General features: G+C 46.2%; 1 protein-coding gene across 1 annotated transcript; it reads right to left on the bottom strand.

Moving 5' to 3' along the window:
* Window positions 1-404: 404 nt before the first annotated feature.
* On the bottom strand, window positions 405-27,559 carry LOC120930424. Its single transcript, XM_040341610.1, has 4 exons — window positions 27,427-27,559; window positions 22,715-22,784; window positions 4,791-5,122; window positions 405-1,089 (listed from the first exon to the last, which is right to left on the bottom strand). The coding sequence occupies exons 1-4, from the start codon at window positions 27,557-27,559 to the stop codon at window positions 494-496; spliced, it is 1,131 nt and encodes a 376-aa protein (XP_040197544.1). The 3' UTR covers window positions 405-493.

Here is a 27,559-nt window from a genome sequence, read left to right on the forward strand (position 1 = left end):
CTAAGACCCTTTTACAGTTAATACCCCCACATTAACCCTTAATAAATAATGAGACCACCACTTAATGTTGGAGTAAAAACTGGCCGTAGCAGCCTCCTTTATTTTAAATACTCTTTAAATAATAAATAACCAATAACATAACAACAAACACGTAAAATTCCTGAGATAATACCTCTCCTAAATGGTGTTGGACTTTGCAGGACCCACTAACCACTAAACTTATTCACACTTTTAACTTTTTAACCTTGTAACTCTTTATTTGGCACTGCGGTGTCCTAACCTCTGGTCATAGGCCTCAAGCCGAAACTGGCTCAAAGACGACCGTTGACCGCAGTGCCCCCAATTCACCAACCTTCCAGCTACATTAGTAGACTGGGAACTAGAAACCCCTTCAGAAACCATCCACCACTGGGTACTGGTGTCCATCTTTGGGGTAATATCTTCTCCTGCAAAGTCCGAAAAACACCCGCCACCAGCACCCGAAGGTAACACCTTACCTTCGGGCGCACCTCCACACCCTCATTGCTTGTTGTACCCCCTCCTCTAGGCGCAAAGCCCACATGTCAATCCCCACGTCCGTGAGGTGAACACCATCACTCCTGAGGTAACGCCAAGGGTCAACCTCCAATTCCGGGTGCCGAACCACCAGCCCCCCGTTCCTTAGCACAAAACGCCCCACATTCCTGTTGAGCTTCCTGCGAGCACGATTCACCGCGTCTACCGACCTCGCCATCCTCCACGATGTCCTAGCCACCATGTCCGACCACACCACTACCGTCTCCGGGAAAGACAACCGGAGCCGCTGAAAATCGAATTTAATATCCCGCGCTATCTCCAGCATAGATCTCACCCCAAGATCATTGCCCCCAGCATGAATCACTAGCACATCCGGAGGTCTGTCCAAACGTGCCCATTTGTGTACCTCCGGCACAACTCTGCTCCATAACATCCCGGGGACCCCCAACCACCGTACCCTCGCCTCCTGTCTCGAAATCCCCAGTTGCCGACCGGTCGGGCGCGCCTCCGCCCGTTTTTCCCCCCGAACCACGTAAGAGTGGCCCAAAATCCAGACCAACAAAGGTCCAGTACCTGAAAGACAGTAAGCAACAACAATAACTAACACATCCCCCAATACAGCGACACCCACGTTTCAAAACAGTCATCTAACTCATTTCCCCTTATCCCAACAACATCTCCCAATCCCTCAACGCAAATTTGCCACCAGCTGCGGCCTAACATATATGAACGAAACCTCCTCGATTCCCACCTTCCTATCCTCTTTATTGCGTCCTCCCCTAGTCCATTCCTTGCCGCCTCCGTAGCAGCCCCAATCCTAAATGAATGAGCCGAGAACTCCCTTGCAACCAGGCCCAATTCCCCCAGACACTTCCTAAACACCGCCACAAACTGATATCTCGACAGCGGGGCCCCATTTTCGTGTACCAAAAAGGTGCCCCCAACCGCCGGGCGGATGTCCAGATATTTCCGGACCAGCCCCACTGGGCAAAGTTCCGATCCTTCGATCGGGAACACCTGGACCGCTCTGCCCTTGCCACTCTGGTCCGTTTTGGACCTTCTGAGCCACAACGTGACCCCCTCCGGGGCCCAACTAACGTCCGATGCCCCCATGCCCCCTTGGACGATTTTCGACGGGCTCACCAGCTCGCCTATCCTAAAAGCCCCGAAAAATGCCAGCGCGAATGCCGCGCGAAACAATGTAACTTCAAAAACGGACGAACCCACTGTGCCCATCCTATCCATCAATCCTTTTAAAATGTCGAAAGACACAGGGCGGCGCGTGTCCAGCCGCCGCCCTTGCTTCCTGTACCCTTTCAGAGCCTGGCGCACCCAGAAATCCTTTGTAAAATCTGGCAACCCCTGCCACTTGAATAAAAACGCCAAACCGGCCAACTTCTTATCCAATACCGACTGAGACACTCCTGCCTCGATATTTCTGGACAAAAAGTACCACACCAACGTCCTCACCTCCGGTCCCGAGAGGTGCACCTCAGATTCCATTACCAAGCTACTCCATTCTACCCATACTTTTTCATAGGCCGCCCAAGTACCCGCACTCACCGATTTTTTAATCCAGGTGGAGATGATTCCAATGGAATCTGCCACAGCCACTCCGGACAGGGGACCCCTCGCTCCTCTGCTTCCGGCACCAACTCCCGGAACCTGTCCCACTGGAACCGAGACAAAGCATCAGCCACGACATTTTCAACCCCCGGTAAATGCACCGCATAAACAAACACATTCAGCTGCAGACACCGCAGTACCAAGTGTCTCAGGAGCCGAATCACTGGGGGAGAGGACGCGGTCACGCGATTTATCACCTGCACGACCCCCAGGTTATCCCCATGGAAGCGCACCTTCCGATCCCGGAAAGACGTGCCCCACAACTCAACCGCCAGCACCACTGGAAACAGCTCCAGCAGCACCAAATTTTTCGTAAAACCCGCAGCCAGCCAGGACTGAGGCCAGGGGCCCGCACTCCACTGTCCTTGAAAAAAGGCCCCAAAGCCTGATCCCCCGGCCGCGTCTGTGTACAGCTCTAGGTCAAAATTGCTGACCGGGCCAGACATCCACAAGGCCCTACCGTTAAAGGCCTCTAAAAAAGAGTGCCAGACCCACAGGTCCTCCCTGTGCTCCTTCACCAGCCTTACATAGTGGTTAGGCAAACTAACCCCTGCCGTGCTGGCCGACAGACGCCGACAAAAAATTCTCCCCATCGGGAGGATCCTGCAGGCAAAGTTGAGCTTCCCCAAGAGCGACTGCAGCGCTCTCAGTTGTACTTTACGCATGCCAATCATCCCCCTGACCTCCGCCTTGAGGCCCTCCAACTTGTCCGCCGGCAGCCTGCATTCCATAGCCTCGGAATCGATGACTATGCCCAAGAACTGAATGACCGACCTAGGCCCCTCCGTTTTGTCGGGCGCCAGTGGCACCCCAAAACGCTCCGCTATGTGCTCCAGCGTGGCCAACAAAACCGCACAAACCTTTGACCCCGCCGGTCCAATGCAGAGAAAGTCATCCAGATAATGGATAACCGAATCCACCCCCGCCACGTCTCGTACCACCCATTCCAAGAAAGAACTGAACTGTTCGAATAATGCGCAGGACACTGAGCAACCCATGGGCAGGCACTTGTCCACATAGAATTCGCCCTCCCAGTGACACCCCAACAACCGAAAGCTGTCCGGGTGCACCGGCAACAGCCGGAAAGCCGCCTCGATGTCCGACTTGGCCATCAATGCCCCCCGGCCGTACCGCCTAACCCAACTCACCGCCGCGTCGAACGAAGTGTAGCACACTGAACAATCCTCCGCATTAATCGCATCGTTCACCGACCCCCCTTTTGGGAAGGAGAGGTGGTGTATGAGCCTGAACTTGTTTGGTTCTTTCTTCGGTACCACCCCCAACGGGGAAACCACCAGGCCTGCTAACGGAGGGGACTCAAACGGGCCACCCATTCGGCCCAGCCCGACCTCCTTACGCAGCTTCTCGGAAACCACTTCCGAGTGTTGCATAGCTGAACGTAAATTTTTGGACATTGGCGGAATCACGGTCAAATTAGCAGGGATACGAAAACCAACTGTAAAACCCTCCTCCAGGAGCTGGGCAGCCGCCCTGTCCGGATACCTACCGAGAAACGGTAGCATCCTTTTCACCATCACCGGCGTGCTCCCTCTTGCCTGAAGGATCTCCGGAACGGCCCTTGCCCTGCTTGAAGCAGCGGGAAGAGGGGTGATTACCCCCACACCCGGAGCATTCATGCTTGTACCGGCACGACCCACCGAATTTGCAGTTTCCCTCGTTAAACTGCCAACAAACCCCCTTTTTCTTTCCGGCCGACTGTCCCAGGGAAGAGGCCCCGCCGGCCCCCCCCTGAAAAAACGGAGCCGACGTCCTCGGAGCCGTCATAAGCCGCATCCAAAGGCTAATGTCCTTCGCGTCCCACCGAATGTCCGGCCTAATCGCCCGGCGTTGCCTAAATTGCTCGTCATAACGAAGCCAACCCGTTCCCCCATAACAACGATAGGCCTCGCTAATCGCCTCCTGGTAGCTGAAGAGCGCCGAACAGTGTTCGGGGTTCTTCTCGCCAATCACGCTGGCCAAAATAGAATAAGCCTGCGACCAATTCGCAAACGTGCGAGGTATGAGCCGATACCTCCGCTTTTCCTCGTCCTCCTTTTTGGAGTCCTCTGGCTTCACCCTGTCCAAGTTGAATTTCTCCAACGGTAACAAAGCGAATATCTCCACATATTCGCTCTTCCAGATTTTTTCTCGAACCTCTTGTTTCAAATGTGCCCCCAGCGGCGCATCATAACAAGTGTACACTTGCCCCTTTGCTTCATCCGCTAACCGCACCAAATCCCGCTTCTTGCCTGTGGCCCCTGCCGGCTCGGCAGTCCCTGCCGGCTGCGCCGCCGGTCCTGACCCCAAGCCACCCCCGTTCGCCTCCTTCTCAGTCGCCACTACCGCCGTTGGGGCAGCTGCCGCAGCCGCCGCAGCCCCCCCTCCCGGCCCCCAAGCCGCGGTCGGGCCCGCGGGGGGTCTGTCCCCCCCTTTTAGCTGGCTAACCAACGCCTCTAGCCCCGACAAAAATCTTTGCAACCCCGCATCCACCCCAGGATTCCCCACCTGTGCGTCCGTAACCTGGGAAGATGTCGCACTGCCCCCAGACACCGCAGGCACCACCAACCTATCCCGGGCCACCCCCACCCGGCCCCCAACAATCACATCATCACACCGTGAATTTGAAACAAATGTGGAAAAGGACTTACCGGGCTGCGTGGAAGCAATCCCATCAGCCGATCGTCTGGAATCCCTCGCTGTAGGCACCGTCCTGGGCACGACCTCCTCCTCCGAACCGGACAGCTCCCCATCCGACTGGTCCTCGCACAACCCCTCTTCCCCCGATGATGACCCCCCGGGCAGCTCGGTCCCGGCGGCCGAAGGCCCAGGGCCGGATTCGCTCTCCCTGCGGGCCCTGGACCCGTTAGCGGATTTTGCCGGCACTTTCCTGCCAGGCGTAACTCTGCTGCGGTCTTCCTCTTGCCTTCTCCCCCTCGCCGTCTGGGCCTCCTGCAAGTGGCTAGCCGTAGCAATTGAGGGGCTAGCCACCGTAATCTGGGATCCCTCTCACCGAGGCCTGCTCACCGGGCCCGTCTCCACCTGCTCCACACGTCGGGCGGGCACGGCCGCCGCACCTGAGCCCCCTGGCCGTCCCCCCCTCTGTCCTAGGGTGCTTCTGGTCCCCCCTGCCGGGCCCTCAATGACCCCTGTAGCCGCCGCCGCCGCACGTTTTGCGGGGGGGCCCGATGGGGCCCTGTTCCTGCCGCCTTCCGACCGTTCCTGGCAAGGGGATGTGCTGGGTGAATACCTGCGGGGGGGGCGCGACGAGCGCGACCGCGCGGTCCCCCGACCCGTGTGACTGGGCCCCGATGGCGCTGCTTCCCCACCGCTCTGAACAGTGTCCTGGCCCGTGTGACTAGGCCCCGACGCCGCCGCGCCATTAGCCGCCCCGCTCTGAGGGAGAAGTGCCCCCAGCTGACGCTGCAGCCATTCCTCCCCCCGCACCGCTGCTTCTGCCCTGAGCTGTGTAAACAGGGCCTCAATCCCTGCCATCTCGCCGCCCCTACCTGTGTCCCAACGATCGCTGGCAAAAAATATGCTGTTGCAGGCTGTACAGACCTTGCAACTTTGCTCCCCCACCCCTGTCTGCCCGGGAAAAAGGATGGTGGGAGATAGATATAATCTCCCCTCCCACCGCTCCTGCTCCTCCTCCCCCCCAGCTACCAGGGTTCTGTTAACCCTGTCATGGCCGGCCCTACGCTGACTTGCAGTTGGGCTCCGTGCCTCACTTTCGTGTTCTACTGCAAGGGCACACAACAGTTCGACCTGTGATCGCTGTGTCCTTTGGACCAATCACAGCGACTACAAAGGTAAACATAGATTGTGTGTCACACAGAGAGGAGCCGATTTGTGAGTTACTGTCAGTTTACTGTGAGTTACTGTAAATTTACTGTAAATCACCAGTGTTACACACCAGTGCAGCCATCTACAATGTCCTGATTGCTAGCCACACCAGTGTGAAGGGTCACACTGTTCCAGTGTCACCAGTGCAGCCAGAAACACCTGTACTTGTGTCCCCAGTGCAGCCAGACACACCTGTACCAGTGACACTAGTGCAGCCAACAACAACTCTACCTGTGTCACCAGTGCAGCCAGAAACACCTGTACTAGTGTGAGTGAGTGAGTGAGTCACTTATACAGTATAGCGGTACAAATGCGAACTAAATCGCCTCAAGGCGCTGTAACCAATGTGGTCGTCCAGCCATGCTTCAGAATAGATGGGTCTTACGTTTTTTTCTGAAGGCCCGGTGATTTTCCTCCATAACCGAGGTCCTTGGATAGCGAATCTTAGTTCGCCTTTCGTTTTGTAGCGAGATTTGGGGATGTGGAGGAGGTTCTGATTAGTTGATCAGAGGGCCCGATTTGGGGTGTAGTGTTTTATTTTCTCACATAAGTATTGCGGCGCGTTTCCTTGCGTGCATTTGTGGGTGAGGCAGAGGGTCTTGAATGTCACACGATCCTTTACGGCTAGCCAGTGGAGGGTCCTCATGACCGGGGAGATTGGTTCCCACAGTTTTTTTACCCGCTACCAGTCTGGCTGCCGTGTTCTGGACGACTTGTAGACGAGCAATCTGGTATTTCGGTAGTCCTAGGTAGAGGGAATTTGCGTAATCGAGTCTGGAATTGATTAATGTTCCAACTACTACTGCTGTGTCTTCTTTCGGGATGAAGGGGATGAGTCTACGCATCAGGCGGAGAAGATAGTGAAATCTGCTGACCACCGATACTATTTGTGTGTCCATGGACATGTCTGAGTCAAAGATAACTCCTATGCCCTGTACACACGATCGGTTCATCTGATAAAAAACGGTCTGATGGATTTTTTCATCAGATATCCGATGAAGCTGACTTTCATCAGTCTTGCCTACACACCATCGGTTAAAAAAACGATCGTGTCAGAACGTGACGTAAAACACAACGACGTGCTGAGAAAAATGAAGTTCAATGCTTCCCGAGCATGCGTCGACTTGATTCTGAGCATGCATGGATTTTTAACCGATGGACGTGCCCACAGACGATCGTTTTTTTCTATCGTTTTTTTTAACCATCAGATAATTTTAAAACAAGTTCCTAGTTTTTTCACCGATGGATAAAAAACTGATGGGGCCCACACACGATCGGAGACCATTTTCATCAGACGAACCGATCGTGTGTACGCGGCAAGAGGCTTTTTACTTTAGTGCTTGGGATGATGGTTTGTCCAAAGATGGTGGGAGGAATCCAAGTCATCCTAGAATTTGCCTTCCGATTTGCGTGGAGAAAGAGAAGTTCTGTTTTGGATCCATTGAGTTTGAGAGAGCTCTCTGTCACCAGTGCAGCCAGACACACCTATACCAGTCACCCCAGTGCAGCCAGCAACAACTGTCCCAGTGTCACTAGTGCAGCCAGCAACAACTCTACCAGTGTCACCAGTAGGGTGACCACGTGTCCCGGATTGTCCGGGACAGTCCCGCATTTTGCAGGTCTGTCCCGGGTACCTTTATTCCAGGACAATACAGTGTCCTGGAATTAAACTGACACAGTCACCCCCCCCCCCCGGGCTGATCTAATGCCCCCAAAAAAGGCCACCACACCACCACTTTACTCACTGACAGTACTTGTCCTGGCTGGGAATGTCTGGAGGAGCACAATCCCTGCGCCCTGCTTGTGATTGGAGAAATCATAAATCCAGCCTTTTGTGTCCAATCACTGTGCTGTGATTCGTTACAGCACAAGCTGATTTTTGGGAAGGAGGGTGTCCTTGAATGGTAGTTTGGAAATGTGGTCACCCTAGTCACCAGTGCAGCCAGCAACATCTGTACCAGTGTCAGACTAGTGCACACCAGCAGCCCTGTTTCTGATTACTGTCACATCAGTACAGCGTCACCAGAGTCTGGAACTGGAGCATGCAAAACTAGCTGCAGCACTGCATATACACCAGCTTACACATTTTATTGTTAAAGCTCAATTGAACAAGCTGAAAGTAGAAGCTGATTGGCTACCATGTACAGCTGCACCAGATTCTGAGTGCTCCAGTTTTAGTAAATATCCCCCCAATGTGTACCACAAGACCAGCCTTTCTGCAAATGGATTTTAGTGCTGATTATAATTAGTCAAGAAGTAATGCACTTTTATGTCACTTTACATTTTATGTGACATTATTCTGACTCCGATTGTTGTGAAGCGATTTATCCCTTGTGAGACCTGGCCTGTATAAGCAGATATAATCACTGAGGACAATCCTTATCAGGTAGCTTGAACTCACCAATACCGATTCTATTCACAGAAGTTGCTTTAATCCAAACATCAGAATACATTAGATGACAGGTTACAGCAGATAAACAGGTTGTAGTATTGTGCGGTCAAAAGATGATACTGTCTGTAGATTACAATGCAGAATACATGTGCCCTTGTTACATGTGGCCTGAAGCTTCAGCCATGACAGAGAAGGAAGAAAGTCAGGAAGAAGGGGTGAAGCATTACACAGAAAGGAAGTGTGTAATAGATCAGACAAAGAAAATACAGAAACTGTGCATTACCACAAAAGGTCACTAGATGGCAGCATGTAAACAAAACATAAGGTACATAGAAAATGGTTAAAGGGGAGGTTCACCCTAAAAACTACTTTCCCTTATTACACTGGCCCCCCACATTACAATACGATTATGCCTATTATTTTTTTTTGATGCTGTACATACCTTCGTACAGCTATTCACCCGTGGCTTCCAGGTTGCGAGTCCCGCGGGAGTGGGCGTTCCTAACATGGTGGTGATTGATGTTTTGACAAAAAACGAGCTCCCCCGTCGCGTAAGCCGCGTCACGATTGGCGAAAGGAGCCGAACGGCGATGCGCAGGTGCAGTATAGCGCCGACTCGCCGTTCGGCTCCTTTCGCCAATCGTGACGCGGCTTACGCGACGGGGGAGCTAATTTTTTGTCAAAACGTCAATCACCACCATGTTAGGAACGTCCACTCCCGCGGGACTCGCAACCCGGATAGCTGTACGAAGGTATGTACAGCATCAAAAAAAAATAATAGGCATAATCGTATTGTAATGTGGGGGGCCAGTGTAATAAGGGAAAGTCGTTTTTAGGGTGAACCTCCCCTTTAAGAGAAACAGTATTATATATAACAAATCTATTCCCATTGAGCAGCACAGTCTTGTTACCTGTAATATTTTGTAATATTTTCCCGAAAATTCCTTAATGAAGCTAGCTAGAATTCAGTGTTCTGCATGCAACACACTGACTTCAGGCACAGCTGATTGGAACGCTCTGGTTCTAAGTAAAGGGCATGTGGGACTTCTGCAGAGAGACCGCTGCTTCTACACATAGAGGAATAGCTCTTATCGGCAGGGGATAGAATTTTCTTCTAAGGGTTATTTTACTTTCTGAGGAAACCAATTGTAAGGCTTTGAATGTCCTTTGTTCTGGTGGATCTTGAATATATTTTGCTGATTTAAATACAAGGTACAACTGGGCTTTTATGTTTTTTAGTGACACATAAAAAAATTTTTTTCAAGCAAACAACTGTTATTTTAAATGAATGAAAAAATACCTTTTTCCATGAAACATTTATTTTTTTCATTAGCGTTTCTCTTTAAATAAAGTTCACACTGAATAACAGGAAGGATTAAAGTAGCAAAAAATTACTGTAATTTATTTCTAAATGTTAAAAGTACTCTTATATGAAAGCATTTTGCTTTCTTTCTAATTTGCTTGCTGTGTTAGGGGCTTATGTCACATCAGTACAGCGTCACCAGAGTCAGCTTAACCTGATCATCAGCCAGAGCCAGTGTCCTTAAAACCAAGCCCAAAAAAAGGGTCACGTGTGAGGTGGTCTTTCAAATTCTGAGCAGGATAGATGAAAGTAGTGTTGGGGAGCTATCACCTTCAGATTCAGAATATGAACCCATGAAGAGCAGGGGTTCAGCAATGACCTCTAATTAACCACTTAAGCCCCGGACCATTTTGCTGGTCAAAGACCAGGCCACTTTTTGCAGTTCTGCACTGCGTCGCTTTAACTGACAATTGCGCAGTCGTGCGACGTGGCTCCCAAAAAAAAATTACGACTTTTTGTTCCCACAAATAGAGCTTTCTTTTGGTGGTATTTGATCACCTCTGCAGTTTTTACTTTTTGCGCTATAAACAAAAATAGAGTGCCAATTTAAAAAAATATATATATTTTTCACTTTTTGCTATAATAAATATCCCCAAAAAATATATATAAAAAATGTTTTCCTCAGTTTAGGCCGATACGTATTCTTCTACATAGTTTTGATAAAAAAATTGCAATAATCATTTATTGATCGGTTTGCGCAAAAGTTCTAGCGTCTACAAAATAGGGGATAGTTTTATGGCATTTTTATTAATTTTTTTTTACTAGTAATGGTGGCGATCAGCAATTTTTATTGTGACTGCGACATTATGGCGGACACATCAGACACTTTTGACACATTTTTGGGACCATTGTCATTTTTACAGCGATCAGTGCTATAAAAATGCACTGATTACTGTGAAAATGACACTGGAAGTGAAGGGGTTAACCACTAGGTGGTGCTGAAGGGGATAAGTGTGCCTAGGGATGTTCTAACTGTTTGGGGATGGGCTATGTGTGTCAAGACAGTGATCACAGCTTCCGATTACAGGAAGCTGTGTACACTGTCCTGTCACTAGGATGACTGGGGAAATTTTTGTTTACATAAGCATTTGTGCCTGCCCGTGCCATTCTGCCGACGTATATCTGCATGTGGTGGTCGGCATGTGGTTAAGAGTATGAAAAGGTCCTTACAAAAAGCACAAACAGTGGGGTGTCACACCAGTCACAAAGGATTAGGGTTCATACTAGTGTCCCAAGGCACTTTTAAATCCTTTATAGCTTCCCTCTACTTCATCAGCACCTATCATCCCCCCATTTATAGTGCAACCCATCATTGAGGTAGAAACTATACATTTGACATCAATTTACTATCACTAGCTGACATGCAGGAAGGGAGGGGAAGAGAGGACAGAGAAGGACAGGATAGCTGTGGATGACGGAGGCACGTAAACTGACCACAGTGTCAGGGCTCAGTGGCCATGATATACTGTGGTCAGTTTACAAAGGGGAGGGTAGAAAATGGCAAGATCAGCCAGATACTTCAGGTGTTACAGGGGGCCAAATTACACAGCTCAAGCACTGTGCCGTATAACATGCTTTAACCACTTAACCCCCGGTCCATATTGCTGGTCAAAGACCAGAGCACTTTTTGCGATTCGGCACTGCGTCGCTTTAACTGACAATTGCGCGGTCGTGCGACGTGGCTCCCAAACAAAATTGGCGTCCTTTTTTTCCCACAAATAGAGCTTTCTTTTGGTGGTATTTAATCACCTCTGCAGTTTTTAGTTTTTGCGCTATAAATAAAAATAGAGCGACAATTTTGAAAAAAATGCAATATTTTTTACTTTTTGCTATAATAAATATCCCCCAAAAATATATATATATATAAAAAAAAAAAAATTCCTCAGTTTAGGCCGATACGTATTCTTCTACATATTTTTCGTAAAAAAAATCGCAATAAGCGTTTATCGATTGGTTTGCGCAACATTTATAGCGTTTACAAAATAGGGGATAGTTTTATGGCATTTTTATTAATATTTTTTTTTTACTACTAATGGCGGCGATCAGCAATTTTTTTCATGACTGCAACATTATGGCGGACACATCGGACAATTTTGACACATTTTTGGGACCATTGTCATTTTCACAGCGAAAAGTGCAATAAAAATGCACTGATTACTGTGAAAATGACAATTGCAGTTTATGAATTAACCACTAGGTGGCGCTGACGGGGTTAAGTGTGACCTCATGTGTGTTTCTAACTGTAGGCGGGTGGGGCTGGACATGTGATGTCAGTGATCGTCGTTCCCTATATCAGGGAACAGACAATCACTGACATTGCCACAGTGAAGAACGGGGAAGGTGTGTTTACACACACCTCTCCTCGTTCCTCAGCTCCTGTGACCGATCGCGGGACACCGGCGGCAGTCGGGTCCGCGGGTCCCGAGGGCGCGGTCACGGCTGGGCTCTTAAAGGTGACGTACCTGTACGTGCCTGTGCCCAGCCGTGCCATTCTGCCGCCGTATATCGGCATTAGGCGGTCCTTAAGTGGTTAAAGCATTTGTGTATTTCTATTGTTGCCCTTTAGCCACATTAAAAACTCTTCTCCCCACAGTATTTACATTTTTTTTGCATTGCTATATGTCCCCTCTGGCAGTGTTCGCCCACCCATGTCCTATTTAACAAAAGCTTGCAAATTAGCCTTAAAAAAAAAAAGATTGGCCTCCGATAGACTTTAATTGGCTTTAGAGTTATGTTCAGAGTTCCTGGACTATAAAGGAAAATAGTTCAACGGTCCTTGAAGACACCAATAATAACTTCCAACTGGAGCACAGTACCCTTTTGCCCAAAATTGTTATGTGATAGGCCTCCAGCCTCACTTCACTGTCTTAGGAATGATTGCAGAAAATGTACCTTTGATCTCACATACATCTATCAAACTTAGGTCTCAACAACTGGAAGACAGTTTCTTGACACAAATGAACACCTTAACATTTTCTGCCTTTACGTCCAATTTACCCAAGCTTAAAGGCACTAAATTACCAAATTCTGATGTTTCAGTGTTGCCCTCCCAAGCAACAAAAATTTGTAAGTGGCACAATCAGTTTATATCTATTGAAGATGCAGCTGTTTTATATATAGTATATATGTCTAGAAGCATACCTTCCAACTTTCTGACATGATACAAAAGAATACCTTGCAGTACACAGTATGTAGGCATAGGCAAACAACAACTCTCTGCCCCAACCTTGGTTACATGTTCCACAAATATCTAATATACATAAAATGATAGACTAAACCACAAAAGAGCTTTTTTTTACCTTTATTTTTCCTTTATATTGGCTTTTCAAAATAACAAGTGGCTGCACAAGGGACATTGAAATTTGGTCTGAATATTTTTCCTGACGTTCAAAAAGCCAAAGTTTTTCCCCACGTGATTCTTCTCCAGCCTGACTTGCATACACACGTTCATGCAAAAAAAGTCAGACCAAAGCGCGGTGACGTACAACACGTACAACGGGGCTATAAAGGGGAAGTTTCTTTCAAATGGCGCCACCCTTTGGGCTGCTTTTGCTGATCCTCGTGTTGGTAAAAGTTTGGTGAGAGATGATTCGCGCTTTTCAGTTTTTGCCCTTGTCAGTCTGTTACAGCGTGACGAATGTGATATCTCCATTCTGAATGCTAGTTTTACCAGAACGAGCGCTCCCGTCTCATACTTGATTCTGTGCATACGCGTTTTTTTCCCCTCGGAAAAGCATACACATGATCGTTTTTCGCAACGAGAAAAAAGACTGACGGGAAACACGACGAGAAAAAAGAGAGCTGGTTTAAATTTTTTTGCGGGCAGTTTTTTAGTCGAGAAAACTGCTAGGGAGCATACACACTACCGGTTTTCACGACCAATATACAAAATGGAAGTTTTCTCGTCGTGAAAATCGGTTGTGTGTACAAGGCATAAGAAAATCCAAGTATATATTAGAACAAGAACAAGACTCACTGCAAGATGTGTATTAGCATGCATGTGTAAACTTTTTAGTGTGCACACTAAGTAGCGCGTGCGCATGCACATGTGCACACCTGCCACTTGCATCGGCGCCAATCTGCCTATTTAAGCTGGATTGTGACATGTACAGATTGCTGAGTGGTCTTCAGCTAGTATGTGCTTTACCTGTGCCCTGAACTGCTACAGTGAGGGAAAAAGTTTTTGTTTTCCTGCTGATTTTGTACGTTTGCCCACTGACAAATAAATTATCAGTCTATAATTTTAATGGTAGGTTTATTTTAACAGTGAGAGACTGAATATCAAAAATTCAGAAAAACACATTTAAAACAAGTTATAAATGTATTTGTATTTTAATGAGTGAAATAAAAATTTGATCCCCTATCAATCAGTGGTTTTTGGCTCCCAAGTGTCTTCTATACAGTTAACAAGCTGAGAGTAAGAGCACTCTCTTAAAGGGAGTGTTCCTATTCTCAGCTTGTTGCCTGTATAAAAGACACCTATTTACAGAAGCAATCAGTTTCCAATCTCTCCACCATGGCCAAGACCAAAGAGCTGTCCAAGGACAAGATTGTAGACCTACACAAGATTGGAGTGGGCTACAAGACCATTGCCAAGCAGCTTGGTGAGGGGGCGACAACAGTTGCGATTATTCACAAATGGAATAAACACAAAACTGTCAAACTCCCTCGGTCTGGGGCTTCATGCAAGATCTCACCTTGTGGAGTTTCAATAATCATGAGAATGGTGAGGAATTCGCTTAGAACTACACAGGAGAATCTTGTCAATGATCTCAAGGCAGCTGGGACCATAGTCACCAAGAAACAATTGGTAACACAATATGCCATGAAGGACTGAAATCCTGTAACATCATCAAGGCCCCCTGCTCAAATAAGCACATGTATAGGCCGGTCTGAAGTTTGCTAATGAACATCTCAATGAATCAGAGGAGAACTGGTTGAAAGTGTTGTGGTTATATGAGACCAAAATCAAGCTCTCTGGTATCGACTCAACTCACTGTGTTTGGAGGAGGAGGAATGCTGCCTATGACCCTAAGAACACCATCCCCACTGTCAAACATGGAGGTGGAAACATTACTCTTTGAGTTTTTTTTCTGCTAAGGGGAAAGGCTAACTTCACTGCATCAAAGGGACGAGGGACGGGGCCATGTACTGTCAAATCTTGGGTGAGAACCTCCTTCCCTCGATCAGGGCATTGAAAATGGGTCATGGATGGGTATTCCAACATAACAGTGACCCAAAACACACATCCAAGGCAACAAAGGAGTGGCTCAAAAAAAAGGAAAACATTAGTGTCTTGGAGTGGCCTATCCAGTCTCCAGAGAAAATATGTGGCGGGAGCTGAAGGTTTGAGTTACCAAACGCCACCTCAAAACCTTAATGACTTGGGGAGGATCTGCAAAGAGGCGTGGGACAAAATCCCTCCTGAGATGTGTGCAAACCTGGTGGCCAACTACAAGAAACATCTGACCTCTGTGATTGCCAAAAAAGGGTTTGCCACCAAGTACTAAGTCATGTTTTGTGAAGGGGTCAAATACTTATTTCACTCATTAAAATGCAAATCAATTAAATTCCAAACTTTTTTTAAATGCGTTTTTCTGGATTTTTTTTATTCTGTCTCTCACTGTTAACATAAACCTACCATTAAAGTTATAGACTGATCATTTCTTTGTCAGTTGGCATGCATACAAAATCAGCAATATTATTTTCCCTCACAGTATATTGCCTTCCCATGCACGGCCCGACTTGCCTCTGACCTGTCTCTAGATTCCTGCCTACCTGTTTTGACCATGGCTTGTATACTGACTCTGCCTCCCCCAGATGTCCCTGTACCTTGTTGTCCAGCTGTTGATGACCTTTTTGGCTTATGTCCTGGCTTTGCTGATGGTTTTCAGCTTTCCTCTCCGCTGATGAAGTGTCACCATGTACTGGTCTCTGTCTGGTGATCCACAGTCATCTAGATCCTACGACTAACAGTTAGCGCTGTCTGTTACATCAGCCCTCATGTCACTCTGTGTCCTCACACCTCCTGACACCACTACCAGGGATGTTGGACTAGAGGTGCAAGAGGCAGGGCCCTCTCTTCAGCTCAATTTCCACCAGGTACGTAACATAATCCCTTCATTGAGGGACAGTTTAAACTATGCTGAAATGTATTCGAGAGTAGATGTATACTGGGGAGATCCATCATTTTGGAGTTGTCATGACAACAAGAAGTGGGGGGGGGAATCTTCAAATGGGGATGAATGTTTTGGTGACTAAGTCAACAGTTTTACTCAATTTGGGGAGATTTCCAATCAACAGGACACAGACCACAAACAATAACCTGCTAGGGGTGTTAACGGTTCCTTAATCTACTCACAAATTGTTCTACTTAGGTGTTGCGTTATTTATCTCATAGGAAATATGTCCTTGAGGTCAGCACAGAGTGCAAACCATTTAATTTTAGAGACCATTAATACATTTTATTAGATGTCTTTTCCATTTTATTGTACTTCCTTTTGTCTTTAGGCAACCTTTATCATACCACATGGATAGTGAAAGGAAATAGTCTTGGAGGGCTTCTCTATAGTATTTGAACATGTATTCATTTGCAACACTTACGGCATCATAATTTTATACTACCCTCTACTACATACTGCACTAGGACCTGACTGTAGATATATATATATATAACTGAAAATAACAATTATCAACTTGGGTGCTAATCCAGTGTGCCCCAAGACTCTGCCATATATAGCACTTTAGACAAAATCTGTTTGTTACATCTCACCTATGATTTCTTACTTATAGTAGGTGAGATTTAAGTATTAATTAAATTCTATCACCTTGATTGCAGGTAAATCTCCCTTGTGAATTAAATCCTTGGTTTCCAACAAAATAAACACGGATATATGGATAGCTGTAATTTGTGTTCTGGTGAAAACCATAGATTATTACAATTTTGAACGTTGAAAATTATGTTGACGTTTTCATAGTGTAAAAATAAATTGCCTGATAATAGGCAATGTATCACAAACAACCAGATTTAAGTTGTACTTACAAATCAGTTCACCATCAAAGTATGCTGCTTTACCAAACCATATCAGAAACTGATACTGCAGAAAAGAGGCTCTACAAGTTAGGGGGTCTTTCATCTAGTTCCAAGTGAGTACTGTAAACTGCCTGCCATGGACCATCTTTAGCTTAAAAAAACAGCATAAATTTCCTCTATTAAAAAGTGTCAGCTCAGCATATGTGTGAATAGGAAATGCCCTCGACACATGCAAGAAGCCATTAATGATGTCTTTCTATCAAGGGTTAACCACTTGACCACCAGGCACGTAAACCCACTTAATAACCAGACCAATTTTCAGCTTTCGGTGCTCTCACAATTTGAATGACAATTACTTAGTCATACAACATTGTACACAAATGAAATTTCGTCCTTTTTTTCACACAAATAGAGCTTTCTTTTGGTGGTATTTAATCACTGTTGGGTTTTTTATTTTTTGCGCTATAAGAGAAAAAAGACTGAAAATTCTGTAAAAAAAAATGAATGTTTCTTTGTTTCTGTTATAAAATTTAGCAAATTTCGTATTTTTTCTTCGTTGTTTTGCATAATGTGAAAGATGAAGTTACGCCGAGTAAATAGATACCCAACATGTCACCCTTCAAAATTGCACACGCTCGTGGAATGGCGCCAAACTTCGCTACTTAAAAATCCCCATAGGCGGCGTTGCAGGGTATTGTGGGGTATTGCAGAGTATTGTGGGGTATTGCAGAGTATTGTGGGGTATTGCAGAGTAGTGTGGGGTATTGCAGAGTATTGCAGAGTATTGTGGGGTATTGCAGAGTATTGCACAGTTTGGTTATGTTGCAGAGTATTGTTATGGGGCAGGGATGGCTGAGCAGGGATGGATGGCTGGATCTGTGACTGCATTTGTCACAGATCCAGCCCACAGCACTCATGCTGCATCCGCTCTCTCCCCTCTCACACTGTACCGTTCTGTACAGAGAGGGGAGGGAGGAACCGGCGTCATAACATGACGCCGGTTTGTTTACAAGTGATCGCTCCGTCATTGGCTATCAGCGGCGATTTACCGTGATCCGTGATGCGCCGGGTCCGGAGGACCCGGCGGTCACGGACATTCCTGTGTGTGCACCCCAGGGGGCGCGCGGGAGCACGATTCTGGGAGGACGTCCATGGACGTCCTCCCAGAGTTAAGAAACCGCCTTGTAGACGTCACATATCGTGATAAAAATCCAACAGAGGTTCAAGCCTTCCCCCATTCTACTAAATAAAAATATTTTTATTTATGTCTGTGTTGCTTATGGAGAATTCCCCTCCCTTCCTGTCTGATAAGACATTGTCAACGGGACAGGAAGTCAGAATAGGAGTAAAAACCTGACAGGGGTTCTAAACCTTTCACCCAATTCAAATAGACTTAGACCCCCATACACACTATTAGATTTTCTGCAGATTGTTGTCTTCAGATTTACCAAAACCACATAATATGAGATCAAACCTTAAGAGTTTCAATTTGTATGCAATCAGGTAGGCCCTTGTACTACATGTGAAGAAATAATTCCGGAGGGCTGCACTTCCAAAAATCCTTTTACTGACGCTTCAAATGGACAAGTGGTTGACAGATGGAGCAGGGGACAAAGAGGTAGACGAGTTTCGCGCAAATATCAACGCTTAGTCATTACCAGGTGATGACTAAGCGCTGGTATTTGCACAAAACACCTCTACCTCTTTGTCCCCTGCTCCATCTGTCAACCACTTGTCATATGAAGCTTCAATAAAAGGATTTTTGGAAGTGCAGCCGTCCGGAATTATTTCTTCACGTTACACAGCATGCGAGCTGGGCTTGCACCTGACTAGTGTGTGTGGGGATTAACCAGAGACTCACTCACCCGGAGCAGCTTTTCTTGTCCCTTGTACTACATGGTTTTGGTAAATCTGAAGACCAAAATCTGCAGAAAATCTAATAGTGTATATGGTAGGGCGACCAGACATCTCCGGTTTCCGGGGACAGTCCCCGGATTGAGGACACTGAATTAAACCCCCCCCCGCTCCTACTACCTTACTACTACCTTAAGAGGGTGTATTTTTTCCATTATCTGTGCCCCTTTCTGATGATCATGAGCTGGTCGGAGCGGAGGGAATATTTCTTTAGTTTCCGGTGCATGCCCATTCAGCTCCGCTTGCATGTTCTTCTGCCTTGGCTCAAGTCCTGGCCAGCCACCTGCCTGCTTATCTCCTTGCCTTCCCTGCCAGAGTAATCTTCCTCTGCTCCCCACCCAGTAGTAGCTGGGGCCTGGAGAGTAAGACTTGACAGGCTGTGAGGCAGGCGTCGACTGGCAGAGAATCGCTGATTGCCGCCATTACTAATAAAAAAAATATGTCCCCGGATTTAATTTTAAAAATCTGGTCACCTTAGTGTATGGGGTCTAAAAAAACTTTTGACATACACTTTAATTGAGAACAAAGTAGTCCTCATGTAAAGCACACTTTTTTTTGCATTAAGCCAACTTTTGAAGCAAGATTGCTCACACATATGCACCTCTCTGCTGGTGCACTATCATTGTGTACCTTTTAGTAAACAATTAGCTAGATTCAGGTACAGCCGCCTATCTTTAGGTCGGCGTAGCGCATCCCATTTGCACTACGCCGACGTAACATAGTGAGGCAAGTACTGTATTCACAAAGCACTTGCCTCCTAAGTTACGTCGGCGTAGCGCAAATGGCCCGGCGTAACCCCGCCTAATTCAAAATAGGCAGGTAGGGGGCGTGTTGTATGGTAATGAATTCACGATTCATTACCATACATGTAAATGAAGCGCCGATCGTACGGCGTATGCGCACGCATGCTCAGTATCACGTCGCAAATACTCAATGCTTTCGACGTGAACGTAACTTACGCCCAGCCCCATTCACGGACGGCTTACGCAAACGACGTAAAACGTGGAATATTCAACGCTGATCCGATGTCCATACTTAACATTGGCCATCTTTTTGGTCTTTATCTTTACGCCTGAAAACGCCTTACGTAAACGGCGTATCTTACATGCGACGGCCGTGCGTACGTTCGTGAATAGGCGTATCTTGATCATTTGCATATTCTCTGCGTAAATTGACATACACGCCCCTAGCGGCCAGCGTAAATATGCAGTTAATATACGACGGCGTAGGAGACTTACGCCGGTCGTATCTTAGCAACAGATAGGCGTATCGCCGATTGAGAATACGCTTATAGATACAACGGCGCGGCATTTGGACTTTTAGACGGCGTATCTACTGATACGCCGTCGTAAGTCTTTGTGAATCTAGCCCAATGTCTATGGGCTCCAGTAAACAAGACTGATTGAGGCTCATCAGTGCATCAGTGATACCAAACCAGTCCACAAATAATCTCACAGTAACCACAACTGCCAGGTAGCCAGTTCAGGCCTTAGTGCTTTCTTGGCATGTGTGGTTCGTTTAGTTCCGAATTGAAATTCTGACAATTTTTTTTTTTTGGGGAAATCCGGATGTATTCAAGATAACACAATTCAAATCGTTTTAGAATACTTTTCCAATTCGAATAATTTTTGAAATCGAATAGTTTTCAAATTTCCAAAGAGATTAAAAAAAATAGAAAATAAAGAAATAGAATAGAGAAAAAAATAGAATAGAAAATAATATAAATGAAAATAAAAGAATAGAATATAATAGAGTAAAACAGAACAAAATAGAAAATAAAATAACAGACTATAATATAATAGAAACAAATAGCATAGAATAACATAGAAAGAATATAACCATCTTCTAAAATTTTTGATATCAAATAGAATAAAATTGAATTTGAATACATAAGAAAAGAACAGAATAGAAAATAATACAATAGAAAAAAGAGGAAAGAATAGACTAAAATAGAATAGAATAGAAAAGTATTTAAATAAAAAATGTAATAGAAAGAATAAAACCATTTCCCAAAATTCAAATAGAATCAATTTGAATTTTAATAGAAAAGAATAGATTATAATAGAATAGAAAATAACAGAATCGTATAAAAAAAACAGAACAGAAAGAATTTAAGCATCTTTGAATTTCAAATAGAATACATTTGAATTGAAAAGAATAAAATACAATAGAATAGAAAATAAAATAATAGACTAGAATAGAATAGAATAGAACAAATAGAAAAGGAATACAATTAAAAAACAGTAGAATAGAATAGAAAGAATATAACCATTTCCCAAAATTCTAATAGAATCAATTAGAATTTTAATAGAATAGAAAGGAATTGATTAGAATAGAAAATAAAATAACAGCATAGTATAGAAAAAAATAGATTAGAAAGAATATAACAATCTCCCGAAATTAGATTTTCAAATAGAATCAATTTGAATTGAAAAGAATAGAATAGAATAGAATGGAAAATACAATAATAGAATAGAAAAGAATAGAATAAACAAATAGAAAAAGAATATAACTATTTACCGTAATTCAAAAAGATTCAATTTGAATTTGAATATAATAGAAAATAATAGATTAGAATAGGAAGATGGTTATATTCATTCTATTCTATTCTATTCTGTTGTTTTATTTTCTATCCTATTTTTTCTGTATTACTCTATTATATTCTCATCTTTAATTTTCTAAAATATTTTTTTCTATTTAATTTTTTTCTATTCTATTCCTATATCTTCTAATCTATTTTATTCTATTTGGAAAACCATTCAAAATTTATTTGAAAACTTTTCAAATCAATTTGAGTTCAAATTCAAAAATTCAAATCGATTTGAATACGAATAAACAAAATTAATTCTGAAATGAATTAAACAGGTTAAACGACTTTAGCTTGTTCTGCACATGTCTAGTGCTACATGCAATGTATGCTCATCACACATGTGACCTGCCATTCACAAGAGACAGAATAACATTTTGCAACTGCTTTAATTCTCAACTTGGAAAATCAAATCAAAAGTCCATTACTGGGATGCGTTTGAACTATAACATGCTTCTCAAACCATTTTGTACACTTGCACAAAGTCACCAATTTTGTAGAATTAGGCCCCTTTCACACTGGAGCGGGAGGCACGGTGGCGGTATAGCGCCGCTAAAAATAGCGGCACTATACCGTCGGAATTGCCGTGGGATTCGGCCGCTAGCGGTGTGGTATTAACCCCCGCTAGCAGCCGATAAAGGGTTAATGCCGCCCGCAATGTGCCTCTGCAGAGGGCGGTATTACTGCGGTTTCCCATTGTTTTAAATGGGAAGCAGCGATAAAGGAGCGGTATACACACCACTTCTCTCACCGCTCCAAAGATGCTGCTTGCAGGAGATTTTTTTCTCTCCTGCCAGCGCATCGCCTCAGGCTTTCACATTGAGAAGGCTGGGCAGGAATTTTCAGGTGGTATTTAGGCGCTATTTTTAGCGATGTACCGCCTGAAAAAACAATTATACCAAGCAGGTGCTAATGATCACCAGTTTCATTTGTAGGTTGAAACACAGTCAATAACTGAAACAGAACAGCTGTGTAGAAGGCTTAAAACTGGTTGAGGAACAGCCAGACTCTGCTACTAAGGTGAGGCTGTGGAAGAACTTTTCCTGCCACAGGTAGACGTGTGATTCATTTAGTTATGAATCAAAATTTGGACAACATTTGCATGATTCAGAGATTCAGACCTATGTATATATGTGTGTACGATTGTGTGTCCCAAGCATGTCGAGATCACAATGACCACACCAGCCAGGAAGACACTGGCTGCAAAAAAGCGTCTAGAGGCGATTCAGTTTGCATGTGTAGCGCTATACAAGTCATTCATTCATCGGATTCTCTGAATCAGAATAGTATTGAATGTCAACTAATCCAACCAGAGGAGTAGCTTGAAGCTTGTGGGCCCGATGCAAAAGTTGACTAGGGGCCCCCTACTACCACCAACCCTTTCCACTGCATGCTTTTCCTGGGCCCTCTGAGTTTACTGAATTACCTATGCAGGGTTACCGGCAATCACTTTTCCCAAGCAATACAGTGTAAAGCAGGGGTAGGCAACGTTTGAGAGGTGAAGATCTACCTGAAAAACAGGAAAGATCAAAGATTAACAGGTACTGCACTTTTTTTTTTTAAAGAAACTAACTAATTAGTGTAACGGACATATGCATGCTGCCGGGACATCGATAATCTTCATGCAGGGAGGACTACAAGGAACTGCATGGCTTGTCACAATTGGATGTACCACATTGTATTCTGAGCTCAAAGGGTTAACTGGACAAAGGGTCTCTTTCACTGCTGAATACTAATGTTCCCTTCGCATAGCTAATGAACTCTCTCTTGTGTAGGTAACAGCCTCCTGTGAGGTGTCTGCTGAGGGGGATTATGTGTGAGTGATAATTGTTTTAAAGGTTAATTGAATTCTATTGTCTGATCAAGTTAAGTTGAGGAGCCAAAACGTCTAGCGGCTGATTGGCTCAAGGGAAGGTCATTCTTTCAAAGTATGTGTATTGAAGGCCCCCTGGGTGGGGGGGGGAGTGTCATTTGTTTCTGTACAGTTTGTAACCAGATATAAGGAGGAAAAATGTGGCATTAAAGGTCTGTCTGCTTGACTCTGCAAACGTAGCCCGTCTCGTTTCTTGAAAGGGCGTTCGATGGGATATACCGGCGGTACCTGCATATCGCAGCTTGCCAGGGAAAAGGACATCTCCAACGGCTGAGACCCTCGCACTACATGGGTAGCCGTTACATTGGTTGGCAGCGGTGGGATGGTCCTTTTATCCAAAGAGCAAGTGCTGAATGGAGTCGCAGTACGCCAGGCTGAAAAGATCCACACTAAAAGATCTATTGGAGAGTCGTGGTAGGAGAGCCAGCAACAGACCACGGAGGGAGCTGATAGCTGAACTGCTGAGGCTGGACAAAATGGATGGATCTATGGAAGGAACGGAGCCCCTTGCACCGGTCAGCAAAGAAGATGTAATTACTGGGATTGTACAGCGGAGATTATCCTTGTATCCAGAAACGTCCGTGGAACTAATAAACCAGCTGTTCCGGGAAGCAAGGGAGGAGATACAAACGAAGAGGGGACAAGAACTGGAACTGGTAAGAGCGAGACAGCCCATTACACCTGCAGTTCCTACCCCCCACCTGCTGCTACAGGAAAGAAAATACCGTTCACTGCATTTAAAGCTTTTGTAGAAAGTTAGGAGGAAATAGATGGATATTTGGCGGACTTTGAGAGGCAGTGCTCACTACACCAGGTACCACCAGACCAATGGGTCACTATTTTGTCGGGGAAATTGTCGGGCAAAGCCAATGAAGCCTTTCGGGCTCTCGCTCCAGAGGATATTTTACAATACCAGCAAGTTAAAAAGGCGCTGCTAACCCGATACGCCGTAACTCCAGAAGCCTACCGCCGGCGCTTCCGGGAGTCCAAGAAGATGGCTGTGGACTCCCACATGGAATGGGCCAACCAGTTACAAAGGGTGGCATCCCTTTGGGTCCAAGGGTGCAAGGCCAACACCGGGGAGGAAGTATTGCAGCTGTTCCTAATGGAACATTTCTTCCAAGACCTGGCCGCAGACATACAAGACTGGGTACGAGATCGCCGTCCCGCTAACTTAAACGAGGCGGCTCGGCTAGCAGATGAGTACGCGGAGACAAGGAAAGTAAGCCAGGGTACTATGCGGCTGGCTCAGAAGGTAGAACCGCGTACTCCAACCGTCACCCCACGCCCAGAGTTTCGGGCTCCAGTCCCACCATGTCCTCAGGGGCCTAGCAACTACCCCCGGGATTTGCCTAGGGTGACGTGCCATCACTGCAGCGACACGGGACATATTGCTCGTTATTGCCCTTTGAGAGCTACAAATAACAACTGGAGACGCACAACACCCAACACAGAGGTCACTCCATCACGTCCCTCTGCGGCCCACTGCATGGAGACCGAGGGGGGCCCTGAGGAATGTCTGGGAATTTGGTATGAGGCAGACCCAATACAAGCGGCCTCTCCGGATAACCGTCAGCATCACCGTCAGGAGGTACGAGTGAATGGACAAGTAGCACAAGGCCTAAGAGATTCCGGGACTACTATCACTCTGATTAAAAAACATCTGGTAAAGCCAGAGAACGTGTCCACTCGCACAGTTGCCGTCCGGGTCGCAGGGGGTGCTGTATTTCGCGTACCCACCGCCCGGGTGCACTTAGACTGGGGAGCCGGGTCAGGAAAGACCACAGTTGGTATCATGGACAACCTACCTGCCGAGGTGGTGCTGGGCAACGACATTGGCCCTCTGACTTCGGCTTATTTACCTACACCTGCTGCTGCTTGTCCCGTGACCACCCGCGTTGCTGGAATCAACCCACTTGCTGCTGAGAACCGGGTAAGACTACCTTCCCCGACATGTACTGTAGATCCGGCACAATATCACAGTCTAAAATGGGAATGTGACAAGTTGGCCAGTGAGAAATCAGAGATGCAACGACACTATGTCATGTATTATGAGATGTCCCGTGGCTTGAACATTGAAATACACAAACAGGCGGAAATTGTCAAAAGATTAAATGGGATTTGCATCCAGGTGGTGCCGTATCTGTCCCAAGAGCATCAGCAACAGGTTTTGGGAGCCATTGAGAGAGCAAAGCAAGTGACTGTTCCAGAACTGAATTCTATTATTCACCGTCACCATCAGCTACCGACCTGGTAAGCCAATGGGAAGGCCGACGGACTGTCCAGGCAAACGGAACTTTTACCCTAACAGCAGACCGGACATCCCCAAGTTGATCCGAAAAGGATCAATCCGGGTCTGCCGGAGTGTTCCACAAAAAGGTAGTGTAACGGACATATGCATGCTGCCAGGACATCGATAATCTTCATGCAGGGAGGACTACAAGGAACTGCATGGCTTGTCACAATTGGATGTACCACATTGTATTCTGAGCTCAAAGGGTTAACTGGACAAAGGGTCTCTTTCACTGCTGAATACTAATGTTCCCTTCGCATAGCTAATGAACTCTCTCTTGTGTAGGTAACAGCCTCCTGTGAGGTGTCTGCTGAGGGGGATTATGTGTGAGTGATAATTGTTTTAAAGGTTAATTGAATTCTATTGTCTGATCAAGTTAAGTTGAGGAGCCAAAACGTCTAGCGGCTGATTGGCTCAAGGGAAGGTCATTCTTTCAAAGTATGTGTATTGAAGGCCCCCTGGGTGGGGGGGAGTGTCATTTGTTTCTGTACAGTTTGTAACCAGATATAAGGAGGAAAAATGTGGCATTAAAGGTCTGTCTGCTTGACTCTGCAAACGTAGCCCGTCTCGTTTCTTGAAAGGGCGTTCGATGGGATATACCGGCGGTACCTGCATATCGCAGCTTGCCAGGGAAAAGGACGTCTCCAACGGCTGAGACCCTCGCACTACATGGGTAGCCGTTACAATTAGTAAGGAAAAAACTTAGAAAAATATAATAAAACAAATGTCACTGTAAAAATATAAACTTAGCCTACCTAAAAAGTGGAGAGTGTCAGTCATTAGAGCAGTGGATAGTGTGTGAACTGTCAATAGTGCAGCGGAGAGTGTCAGTAGAGCAATGGACGGTGTCAGTATGGCAGTGGATGGTGTCAGTAGAGCAGTGGATAGTGTCAGTTGGGCAGATGAGGGTGTCAGTAGAGCAGTGGACAGTGTCAGTTGGTCAGAGGTTACTGTCAGTAGGGCAGAGGTTACTGTCAGTAGAGCAGTGGATGGTGTCAGTAGAGCAGTGGATGGTGTCAGTTGGGCAGATGAGGGTGTCAGTAGAGCAGTGGACAGTGTCAGTAGGTCAGAGGTTACTGTCAGTAGGGCAGAGGTTACTGTCAGTAGAGCAGTGGATGGTGTCAGTAGAGCAGTGGACGGTGCCAGTAGGACAGTGGATGGTGTCAGTGGAGCAGTGGACGCTGTCAGTAAGCCAGTGGACAGTGTCAGTATGGCAGTGGACGGTGTTAGTAGGGCAGTGGAAAGTGTCAGTAGAGCAGTGGACGGTGTCAGTAGAGCAGTAGATGGTGTCAGTAGGGCAGTGGACGATGTCAGTAGGGCAGAGGACAGTGACAGTAGAGCAATGGATGGTGGCAGTAGAGCAGAGGATAGTGTCAGAACAGTGGACATGTCAGTAGAGCAGTGAATGGTGTCAGGAGAACATTGGATGGTGTCAGAGCAGAGGTCGGTGTCAGTAGAGCAGAGGACAGTGTCAGTAGAGAAGTAGATGGTGTCGTTAGAGCAGTGAATGGTGTCAGTAGAGCAGTGGACAGTGTCAGTAGAGCAGTGGAAGGTGTCAGTAGGGCAGTGGATGGTGTCAGAGCAGTGGACGGTGACAGTAGGATAGTGGAAGGTGTCAGTAGGGCAGTGGCTGGTGAAAGTAGGGCAGTGGATATTGACAGTAATGCAGTGGCCTGTGTCAGTAGAGCAGAGGATGGTGACAGTAGGGCAGTGGACGGTGACAGTAGGGCAGTGGACAGTGTCAGTAGGGCAGTGGACGGTGTCAGTAGGGCAGTGGACGGTGTCAGTAGGGCAGTGGACGGTGTCAGTAGGGCAGTGGACGGTGTCAGTAGGGCAGTGGACGGTGACAGTAGGGCATTGGACAGTGACAGTAGCGCAGAGTATGGTGACAGTAGGGCAGTAGACGGTGTCAGTAGGACAGTGACAGTAGGGCAGTGAATGGTGACAGTAGGGCAGTGGACAGTGTCAGTAATGGCACTGATGTACATCTTCTAATGTTGAAGGAAAGTAAACATGATGTGTCTTGTATCTGTTGGATTAAGTTTCCTTGGCCGACCACTTCATCTATGGTCCTCAATGTTGCCTGTTTGTGTTTCTTCAAAAGAACTTGACTGTACAT

Source organism: Rana temporaria, chromosome 3, assembly GCF_905171775.1.
Source record: "Rana temporaria chromosome 3, aRanTem1.1, whole genome shotgun sequence".
NCBI lineage: Eukaryota > Metazoa > Chordata > Amphibia > Anura > Ranidae > Rana > Rana temporaria.